The sequence below is a fragment of the Neofelis nebulosa genome, chromosome 11 (genome assembly GCF_028018385.1).
Source record: "Neofelis nebulosa isolate mNeoNeb1 chromosome 11, mNeoNeb1.pri, whole genome shotgun sequence".
Classification (NCBI taxonomy): Eukaryota; Metazoa; Chordata; class Mammalia; order Carnivora; family Felidae; genus Neofelis; species Neofelis nebulosa.
The window spans coordinates 67505308-67517233 of record NC_080792.1 but is presented as its reverse complement, the minus strand read 5'-3'; the positions used below and the strand labels follow the sequence as shown (position 1 = coordinate 67517233).

The 11926-nt window shown below is 38.4% G+C and overlaps 1 protein-coding gene across 1 annotated transcript in view; it reads left to right on the top strand.

Annotated features, from left to right (window-relative positions):
* Nucleotides 1-1483: 1483 nt before the first annotated feature.
* The window catches only part of LOC131489616 (patched domain-containing protein 3-like), a 29758-nt gene continuing 19315 nt past the window's right edge, over nt 1484-11926 (top strand). Inside the window, 2 exon segments of the mRNA XM_058691624.1 lie at nt 1484-4441; nt 5330-5451. Coding sequence (XP_058547607.1) covers nt 3389-4441; nt 5330-5451 — 1175 coding nt within the window. The 5' untranslated portion in view covers nt 1484-3388.

Here is an 11926-nt window from a genome sequence, read left to right as displayed (position 1 = left end):
TTATTTCTCTTCTGCTGGGCTTAGGCTGCGTTTGCTGTTCTGCTTCTATTTCCTTTAGGTGTGCTGTTAGATTTTGTATTTGGGATTTTTCTTGTTTCTTGAGATAGACCTGGATTGTGATTTTTTTTCCTCTCAGGACTGCCTTCGCTGCGTCCCAAAGCGTCTGGGTTGTTGTATTTTCATTTTCGTTTGTTTCCATATATTTTTAATTTCTTCTCTAATTGCCTGGTTGATCCACTCATTCTTTAGTAGGGTGTTCTTTAACCTCCATGCTTTTGGAGGTTTTCTAGACTTTTTCCTGTGGTTGATTTCAAGCTTCATAGCATTGTGGTCTGAAAGTATGCATGGTATCATTTCAATTCTTGTAAACTTATGAAGGGCTGTTTTGTGACCCAGTATATGATCTATCTTGAAGAATGTTCCATGTGAACTCGAGAAGAAAGTATATTCTGTTGCTTTGGGATACAGAGTTCTAAATATATCTGTCAAGTCCATCTGATCCAATGTATCATTCAGGGCCCTTGTTTCTTTATTGACCGTGTGTCTAGAGGATCTATCCATTTCTGTAAGTGGAGTGTTAAAGTCCCCTGCAATTACCACATTCTTATCAATAATGTTGCTTATGTTTATGAGTAATTGTTTTATATATTTGGGGGCTCCCGGTATTTGGCGCATAGACATTTATAATTGTTAGCTCTTCCTGATGGATAGACCCTGTAATTATTATATAATGCCCTTCTTCATCTCTTGTTACAGCCTTTAATTTAAAGTCTAGTTTGTCTGATATAAGTATGGCTACTCCAGCTTTCTTTTGGCTTCCAGTAGCATGATAAATAGTTCTCCATCCCCTCACTCTCAATCTAAAGGTGTCCTCAGATCTAAAATGAGTCTCTTGTAGACAGCAAATAGATGGGTCTTGTTTTTTTATCCATTCTGATACCCTATGTCTTTTGGTTGGCGCATTTAATCCATTTACATTCAGTGTTATTATAGAAAGATACGGGTTTAGAGTCATTGTAATATCTGTATGTTTTATGCTTGTAGTGAGTGTCTGGTACTATGTCTCACAGCATCCCCCTTAGGATCCCTTGTAGGGCTGGTTTAGTGGTGACAAATTCCTTCAGTTGTTGTTTGTTTGGGAAGACCTTTATCTTCCTTCTATTCTAAATGACAGACTTGTTGGATAAAGGATTCTTGGCTGCATATTTTTTCTGTTTAGCACACTGAAGATCTTGTGCCAATCCATTCTGGCCTGCCAAGTTTCAAAAAAAGAGATCAGTCAAGAGTCTTATAAGTCTCTCTTTATATGTGAGGGCACGTTTATCGATGGGCAAATATTTTTTAATAAAAAAATAAAATTCCCTTTTTTTATATCAAACTGAGTTTGGCTAATGTGAGAGAATAGGTATTAGAAAAGGAGAAGGGGCGGGAAGCAAAAGAGAAGGGAGGAGAAGAGGAAACAAATGGAGCACAGGGGCTGCTGGAGGACTGGGGAACAGAAGGGAATGGAATCTACATGGTGATAGAAGATAAAAGGAATGCTTTGTCTGCTTCATTTTATCTAGACTGAAGGTGGAGAAGAAGTAGACTAGATAAAATTTTAAGTTCTAAACTATATTCTTGAATTCCCAATACCCATCCTCTCCTCATACAAAAGGCATTTTCTGAAGTATGGAGAATCCTATCCTGACACAGTAGACACCATTCTCAAATTGAAGGCCAGAGGGTCTTCCTGAATTGAAAGGAAGAGCCTTTAGAGACTTACTTAATTAGAAGCCATGCCACTTCTAGGCCATGTGACAGCTTCACCTGGAGAAGTGTAGAGTTCTGAAACCAATCTTTCAGAGCCTTTCAGGCTTTGATAACTCAAAAATAGGCGATGAGCTCATTTTGGAAATGCTACATTCCTTTTATGAAATGATACAGAAAAACTGGTTGAAAATAATTAACAGTGGTATTTTTGATTGACATTCTAGTCCCGCACAAACATTAGTAATCTAGATAACGAGATTAATAAAATAATCTGGAATCCATAATGTATAATTAAGAAACTAGATAAAATCAAATCCCAGGGTACATATTTTACTATAGAATTTATTCGCACTTCACAGTGCCTGATTTAGGAGCAATTGTAGAAATTTACTTGTGTTTTGAGATGAAAAACACACATTGATGTTGTGCTAGAGAAATACTTTGTAAAGATGGGCAGGAAGAGGCCCTGTGTTTGGATGTGTACATTATAGAGTACTTGTGAACACCTTCACCCTACCATTTCCTCTTAAATGTTTAGAACAGCTGAGCCATTCTCTCCACAACGTAGACATGGTTCAACAAATGGGATTCTCAGGTCAGTTCCTCTATCTACAGACTTTAAATGTGATACAGAAGCCACTAGCTTTATAGCACACCAGTGATGGACTCAAGATGTAGCTATAATTAGGACTTGGAAACACAGACGAAAGAGAGAAGGAATCTTCAGTTTCCTTTACCATAACTTTGAAAATAGAAAACGGGTGCCATCCTGTGGTTATTTTAATAAGGTCGCTCTTAAACAATGACTTTCTGGAGAGGCAATTTAACAAAATCTCCTATTTCTTGCTCCTTGAAAATACTGTTAAAATTATCTTTCTTAAACTCTTGGACTTGGTACTCTTACAATCTGGAGATTTCATTAAAATGCTAGACCTACCCACATAAAAACACCATCACAATAATATTAGGTGACTACCAACCATGAAAAACATGGCAAGCAATTTTCGTAATTCTTAAGAACCGCTCAAGACCTGCGTATTGGTTGTGAGCATGTTGAAAGGTAGGTAAAGGTTTTCGTAAAAACGGTGACATGAACACAGGGGTCCCTCCATCCTGGGAACGGCAGGTGGAATAGATCCAAGATAAATACCCACTTTTCAGCCCACTTATTTACTTCTAACTTGTTACAAGAAGAATATATGTTACGTTTGTAGTTAACAAAAAGAGTCACTAAACCAGGGGTACGAGGTTCACCTTACCCGAGAACTGTGTTACTGGATGCTCCCTGGAAAGGTGACACCACATTTGTGTGTGTGTGTGTGTGTGTGTGTGTGTGTGTGTGTGTGTAAGTCTTGTAGAAGAGGCACGCATCTTACCGTTAAGTAGTGTTTGTGTACTAACTTTCTGGGAGCATCAGGCACGCCACAGACAAATTTGGGGCTGGATGGGCTATGAGTCAAAACACGTGCTCCCCAACGGAAGCCTCCGGGATCCGGGCGCAAGCGGCCAGAACTCAAACAGACTTCCGCAGAATTTCTCCAGGAAACCGTCGTGTGGGGCGGAAACGGGCCCTCGGTCCAGTGGCTGGTTTCTAATCTGCTGTCACATTTGAGATCCTGGTCTTTCCTTCCCGGAAATGAGCCTTCGTCCCTGCAAGGTGGCGCCAGAGGCCTGGCCAGAGGCGGAGGCGCTGGCGGAGCGGGAGCCCAGGTCAGAGGCAAGGCGGGAACCCGAGGCAGGGCCAGGCTCAGAGCCGCTCCCGGCCTCTCAGCACGAGTCAGAACAGTTCTTCAGCGGAAGACAGGAACCCGAGATGCCCTGGGTTTCGGGGCAGTTGCCAGAGCCCGCTGGGGCGCCCCATTCACATCCGGTGTCAGTGAGGGGGGATTCCTTGCTGCCCGCATCACCGTTGGAAAACCAGGTGTCCGAGAGACCCCGTTGCCACACCAACTGCCTGGAGGCGCCCCTCTCCTGCCTCTTCCGAAGGCTGGGATGCGAAGTGGGCGCGCACCCCTGGATCTTCCTGCTGGTGCCCATGGTGCTGACGGCCGCTCTGGGCACCGGTTTGTTTTACCTGCCCAAGGATGTAGAAGAAAACCTCGAGGAGCAGTACACCCCAATAGGGAGCCCAGCCAAGGCCGAGCGGCACTTTGTGCAGGAACGCTTCACCGCCAACGACTCTTACCGCTTCTCCATCTCCAGGAAGAGCACCGAGGTCAATTTCGCTTGTATTCGAGTGGTCTCCAACACCACCTCCCTGCTAGGACCAGCAATCTTATCAGAAGTTAGTAAAGTGGATGACGTGATCCAGGATCTGTATGCGAGGGGGGAAAACGGAACCCAGATCCACTACAATCAGGTGTGTGCCAAGCACCAGGGTCTCTGCGTGCCTTCCAACCCACTCCTGTATGCCTAGCAGATGAACAGGGACCTCGACCTGAGAAATGTCACTTTCCCAATCTACAACCACACCGGTCAGCCCATCTACCTGGCTGGCACCATTGGAGGAACCTTCTTAGGTGAGAGGATGGGAATGAACCAGTTACTCCTGGAAGCCAAAGCCGTGAGGCTGCTCTACTACCTGAAAACTGAGGATGGAGAGGACAACGAACGTGGTAAGAAATGGTTGACCCATTTCCTGAACCAATTTAGCAACATTGAAAAGAGTCTGGCCTCGAAGAGGATCCAGGTATCTGGTGGCTGAGTTTTATAGGGAGACCAGGAGAAGGTGGGAGGGGTAAGAACACGTTTCCCAAGTAGTAGCACTCCTGGATTATTTGTTGGAGTCCTTGACTTGCAGCTGGGAGTGCTCTACTCTGTTTGGCACTTAATCCAACTTCCTTAATCTCACACACCAAAGGATGCCACACAGCATAAATCCTTAATAATATTCTGGTGGAAAACACAAATCCTACATCCTTAAGGTAGGTCTGCTCAGTGCAGATGTTGATCATCAGGTTTTCCAGTCAACTTACTTTAAAATCCTTACTCTTAAAGTCTTTGCTATTTGGGGGAACTCTCTGAAATGTGTTTGGGGTTCATTGGAATAAAAGCAACAAACTTTTAAGAAGTTCCATGGTATTATTGAAAAGAGAATTAGCTCACCGTTTACCAAGTAAGTTATATAGCCTAGTGCCAGGCACATGCTAGCTATTCTGTAACTAATAGTTGTGAATAAGCCTGGTCAAAGTGAGACAACTATTGGAAAAATACCAGATCCTTCTGAAGTACCGATGAAATTAAAATAGTAAAAGACAACGACCTAATAAAATTTTAGAAAAAGCCACAATTTCTGTAATTATGAATGGTTTCACAGTCTTAGGTAGATCTCAGGTTTTGTGTATTCAGGAGGTTTAAACCTTGGGTTTCTGAAAGAAACTTTGGAAAGCGTGCCACAGATTTGTGGGAAGAAGCACACCTATGTTAATCTTTATTCTAAAATCACAATTCACATATTTTGATCTTTTACTAAATCTTAACATGTTTCAATCAGTAAGCTATATTGTTTCAATAGGTTTTGTAGCTCACACAAATATTGGAATGAAAAGTTATTTACTTGACTAAATTTTTGTGGCAGGTGGTCTACTTTACATCAATTTCTACACAACTGGAACTTGAAGCAACTTTGATGACAGTGATCCCTTTGTTTCACTTGGCATACCTTCTAATCATATTATTTGCAATCATATCATGCTACAGGTAAAATCATTTCATTGTTTCTTAACTCTTTTTAACAGATATTTTTGGCTGGCAAAATACAGATAATTGATATAAAATATGCCATTCTAATCATTTTTAAGTGTATATTTCAGTGGCATTAATTACATTCACACTGTTGTGCAACCATCACAACTATCTGGGTTTTTTTTTTCTTTCATTTTTATGTTTCTACGTTTCTTTATTTTTGATAGACAGAGAGAGACAGAGCACAAGTGGGGGAGGGGCAGAGACAGAAGAAGACAGAATTGGAAGCAGGCTCCAGGCTCTGAGCTGTCAGCACATAGCCTGCCGCGGGGCTCGAACCCACAAACCGGGAGATCATGACCTGAGCCGAAGTCGGACGCTTAATGAGCCACCCAGGCGCCCCACAACTGTCTGTTTATAAATCTTTCCATCCCCCCAAACAGAAACTGTATAACCCTTAGGCAGTAACTCTCCATGGCCTCCCCCCAGTCCCGGCTAACCTTCATCTACTTTCTATCTCTATGAATTTGCTTATTCTAGAGATTTCATATAAGTGGAATCACACAATATTTGTACTTTTGTGACTGGCTTATTTCACTTGGCATAATGTTTTCAAGGTTCCTCTATATCCTAGCACGTATCAAAACTTCATTCATTTTTATGACTGGTATTTCACCGTATACATACAGCACTGTTTGTTTATACACTTAACTATTGATGGGCACTTGGAATGTTTCCACTTTTTGGCTTTTGGGAATAATGCTGCAACGAGCATTGATGTACAAATATTTTCTTGAGCTCCTGTTTTCAATTATTTTCCGTATATACCTGGGAATGGAATTGGTGGGTGGGGTGATAATTCTATGTTCAGTTCTTTGAAGAACCGCCAAATCCTACCAGCAATGTATACAGGTTCCAATTTCTCCGCATCCTCACCAACACTTGCTTTTTGTTTTATTGATAATAGTCAACTTAATAGTGACAAAGTGTGGTTTGATTTACATTTCCCTAATTACTAATGATCTTAAGTATCTTTTCATGTGTTTATTGGCCATATGTACATCTTTGGAGAAATGTCTATGCAAGTCCTTTGCCCATTTTTTAATTTGGTTGTCTTTTTGTGTTTGAGTCCTATTGTTGGTGAGTACTTTGTATATTTGGTTTTAAGTTGTTTTTTTTTTTTTATTTCGAGAGAGAAGAAGTATGAACAGGGGAGGGTCAGAAAGAGAGGAGAGAGAGAGAATCCCAATCAGGCTCCACACTGCCAGCATGGAGCCTGATGCGGGGCGTGAACCCACAAACCATGAGATCATGACCTGAGCTGAAGTTGGATATTCAACTGACTGAACCACCCAGACACCTCAGTATTTTGTATGTTTTAAATATTAAACCGTTATCAGATATATGATTTATAAATATTTTCTCCCATTCTGTGTATTGTCTCTTCACTTTCTTGATAATGTCTTTAATGCACAAGAGTTTTTAATTTTGTTGAAATCCACTTTATCTTATTTTGTTCTTTTGCTACTTATACTTCTATCTAAGAATCCATTGACAAGTTCAATGTCATGCACATTTGCCCTGTGTTTCCTTCTAAGAGTTTTATGGTTTTAGCCCTCATATTTAGGTTGTTGATCAATTTTTAGTTCACTTTTGCATATGTAGTGTGAGTAGGGGTTTAACTTCATTCTTGCGCATGGAAATCCATGTGGAAATCCATGTTTCCATGTTGATTGCTGGAAATCCAGTTTTCCAAGTCCCATGTGATGAACAGACTATTCTTTCCCAGTTGATTGGACTTGGCATCCTTGTAAACAATCAATTGGTTGTAGATGTATGGGTTTATTTCTGGACTCTAAATTATATGCCATGAGCCTACATGTCTGTTGATGTGCCAGTACCACACTGTTTTGATTCCTGTAGCTTTGTTATGAGTTTTGAAATCTGGAAATCTCAGCCCTCCAATTTTTATCGTCGTTTTCATGATTATTTTGGATATCTAGGACCCTTGCAATTCCATATGAATTTGAGGGTTGACTTTTCCATTTCTGGGGTGGGGGGAAGGTCATTGAAATTTTGATACAGATTGTGTTGAATCTGTAGGTTGTTTTAAGTGAGATTAACATTTTAACAATACTGTCTTCCTCCCTGTGAACTAAGGTTGCATTTCCATTAACTTAGGTCTTCTTTAGTTTCTTTCACTAGATTTTTGTAGCTTTCTGTCTTTCAGCTCCTTGGTTAAATTTATTTCTAAATATTTTATTCTTTTAGACACTAAATGGAATTGCTTTTTTCATTTCATTTTTGGATTGTTCATTGCACGTATATAGAAACACAACTGGTATTTGTGTGTTGATCTTGTATCCTGCAGCTCTGCTCAATTTGTTTATTAACTCTATTAGTTTTATTGTGGTTTCTTGGGAATTTTCATATATAGAATCATGTAATCTCTGAAAAGGGATAGTTAGACTTCTTCATTTCCAATTTGGATTCCTTTTATTTCCATTTCTTATTTAATTCCTCTGGATAACACTTCCACTTCAATGTCAAGTGTCATTGGTGAAAGTGGGCATCTTTATCTTGTCCCTGATTTTGAAGGGAAATCTTCCAGCTTTCACTTTGGATTATATTGTAAGATATTCAGTTCTTATAATGGTCCCTATCATTTTGAGGAAGTTCCTTTCTATTCCTTGTTTTTGAGGGATTTTTTTTTAATCATAATTGGGTGTTGGATTTTGTCAAATGCGTTTTTTGCATCTATTGAGATGATCGTGTAGATTTTATCCTTTGTTCTATTAGTGTGATATGTTACTTGATTGATTTTTCCCATGTTGAACCACTCTTGCATTCCTGGGATAAATCCTAGTTGGTAATGATGTATAATCTTTTTAACGTGCTATTGAATTGGGTTTGCAGAATATTCTTAAGGACATTTGAATCTACATTCATAAGATATTGATCTATAGTTTTCTTCTTGTAATCTTTGTCTGGGATTGGTATCAGTATAATGTTGGTCTCATCGAATGAGTTAGAGAGTGTTTCTTCCTTTTCTACTTTTTGGAAGGACTTGAGAAGGATTGGTGTTACTTCTTCTTTACATGTTTAGTAAAATTTACCAGTGAAGCCATCTGGTCTTGGACTTTTCTTTTTGGGTGGTTTTTGATTACTGATTCAGTCTTCTTACTTATTCAATGTCTGTTGAGATTTTCTCTTTCATCTTGAGTCAGTTTAGGTCATTTATGTGTTTCTAGAAATTTGTGCATTTCATATAGTTTGTTGGCATAAGTTTTTTTTTAGTATTCTTTATTTTTTTAATGTTTATTTATTTTTGAGAGAGGGTGCACGAGAGGGAGAGAGGTGGTGGAGGGTGGGGGCAGAGGATCCAAAGTGGGCTCTGCACTGACAGCAGTGAGCCCCATGCAGGGCTCAAAACCATCAATCGTGAGATCATGACCTGAGACAAAGTCGGAGCTCAACCAACTGAGCCACCCAGACAACCCTATAGTGTTCTTTTATAATCCTTCATATTTCTCTAAGGTTAGTAGTAATGTCTTCAATTTCATATCTGATTTAGTTTTTTCTGTCTTCTTTTTTCTTTGTCACTCTAGATAAGAGTTTATCAATTTGTTGATCTTTTTAAATAATCAATTTTTGGCTTTGTTGGTTCTCTCCATTGTTTTTCTAGTCTCAATTGCATATATCTCTATTCTAATCTTTTCATTTCCTTCCTTGTTAGCTTTGGGTTTTGTTTTGTTTTATTTTGTTTCTATTTCTGTGATATGTCTAGTGCCGTAAGGTGATTGAAGACCTTTTTTTTTCTTTTTTAATGTAGTATAAATTTACCTGTGAGCACTGGTGTTGCTATATCCTGTAAGTTATGTTTTGCTGTGTCTTTATTTTCATTTGTTGCTAAGTATTTTCTAATTTCCCTTGTGATTTATTCTTTGACCCACTGGTTATTTGATAGTGAGTTGCTTAATTTCCATACATTTTGAATTATCCAGTTTTCCCTCTATTATTGATTTGTAGCTCCATTCCATTGTTGGTTAAAAAGATACATTGGGTAATTTCAATATTTTTACATTTTCAGACTTGTTTTGTGACCTAACATATGCTCTATTCCAGAGAATGTTTCATGTTCACTTGAGAATAATGTATATTCTTCTATCATTGGGTTGAGTGTTGTATATATCTCTGTAAGGTCTAATTTATTTAGTGTTGTCCATTTCTTCTGTTTCCTTACAGATTATTGGCCTAGATGTTTTATACATTATTGAAAGTGGCATATTGAATTCTCCATCTATTTCTGTCTACAAGTCTGTTAATATTTGTTTCATTTTCGGGTCTCTATTGGCAGTGCATGTATGTTTGTAGATGAATCTTCTTGATGAATTGTTCTTTTCATCAATATAAAATGCCCTTCTTTGTCTCTTTTAACAGTTTTTAAAATAAAATCTCTTTCGTCTTATAGAAGTATATTCAATCCTGCCCTCCTTTGGTTATGTTTATATGGAATATCTTTCTCCATCCTTTAGCTTTCAATCTATTTATATCTTTGGATCTATAATGAGTCTCTTGTAGACAGCATATAGTTGAATCATGTTATTTTATCCCTTCTGTCAATTTCTACCCTTTTCTTCAAGAGTTTAATCCATTTACATTTAAAGTAACTGCTGACAAGGAAGGACTTCTCCTATTTTGCTATTTGTATTCTGTGTGTCACACAGTTTTTTTGTCCCTCACGTCATCCATTATCCCTTTTTCTATGTTTAGTTTCTATTTTTCTAATGAGTTGTTTGATTCTCTTCTCATTTCCTTTTGCCATGATTTTGTGAGATTTTCTTTATGGTTACCATGGAGATTCATATAGTTCTAAGTTTAAAACAATCTACATTAAACTGATACCAACTTAACTTCAAAAACACACAAATCTGCTGCTTCTATACACCTCTGTCCCCCACTCTTTATGTTGTTGTTGTCACAAATTATGTCTTTATACACTCTATGCCCAATAACAGAGTTATAATTATTTTTATGTTCTAAATTCTGTAGGTAATAAAATGTAGGATTACAAATGAAAAATGTAATAATACTTGCTGTTATATTTGACCAAGACCTATGTTTCCTCATATGACTTAGCATTACTTTTTATTGTTCTTTCTATTCAGCCTGAAGGATTCCTTTTACCATCTCATATAGGGCAGGTCTAATTAACAAGCCCGCTTAGCTCTTGTTTATCTGGAATGTCTTAATTTCTCCTTCATTTTTGAAGGACAGTTTTGATGAATACAGCATTTTAGTTGATGTTGTTTTTTCTTTAAGCACTATAAATATCCCATTGTCTCCTTGCCTCCATGGTTTCTAATAAGCAATCAGCTTTTACACTTATTAAGGGTCCCTTATATTTGGCGAGTTGCTCCTCTCTCAGTGCTTCCAAGACTCTCTTTGCCTTTGGCTTTCAATGATTTGATTATAATGTTCTCAGTCTGGGTCTTTTTGAGTTCACCCTATCTGAACTTCATTAAGCTTCTTGGATTTGTAGCTTCATGTGTTCTACCAAATTTGGGAAGTTTTCAGCCATTATTTCTTTAAATATTCTTCCTGCCTCCTTGTCTCTCTCTCCTGGAACTCCCATAATGTGTATGTTGATCTACTGGCTGGTAGGCCCACAGATCTCTGAGGTTCTTCTCACTTTTCTTCATCCTTTTTTCTTTATGTCTCTTAGACTCCATACATTTCAGTTGTCCTATTTTCAGTTCACTGATTCTTCTGCCTATTAGACCTGCTGTTGAATGCGTCTAGTGTTTTGGGGTTTGTGTTCTGTCATTTCAGTTATTGTATTTTTCAGTTCCAGAATTTCTGTTTGGTTCCTTTAAAAAATTTCTACCTCTTTATATTATTATTTTGCTCATACATTGTTTTTCTTATTTCCTTGTCAGAGCTCTTCTTTAGCTCTGTAAGCATATTGAGAAAAGTTCTTATAGTGTTTGTCTAGTAAGTCCTCGCTCTGTCTTTCCTCAAGGATAATTTCTGTCTATTTATTTTGTTTCACACATAGTTTGAACCACACCCTCCTCTATCTTTATATACCTTGTGATTTGTTATTGGTGGTGGTGGTGGTTGTGTAGAAAACTGGACATTTGGCTAACTGGAAATCAGATTCCACCTTCCCCAGGGTTTTCTGTGGTTTTCCTATGTGTTTATTTAAGATTAGTGGTCCATTTTCTTTGTGATTTTCTGAAACTATTATGGAAAGACTGTAATTATTGTTTTTGTGGTCACTGAAGTTTCTGTACCTTAGCTAGTGTTTTGACATAGATTTCCTTGAATGCCAGGAGCTCTCCCAGTGTTTGCAAAATGGTTCTGTGCCTGGAACCTCCAACATTTACCAAGGCTTACACTGTACCTAGGGATCAGCCCTAGGTGAAAACTTAGGGTCTTCTTAGGTCTTTTCTGAGCATACATCTTGCCCTGGGTAATTGTCTAAATT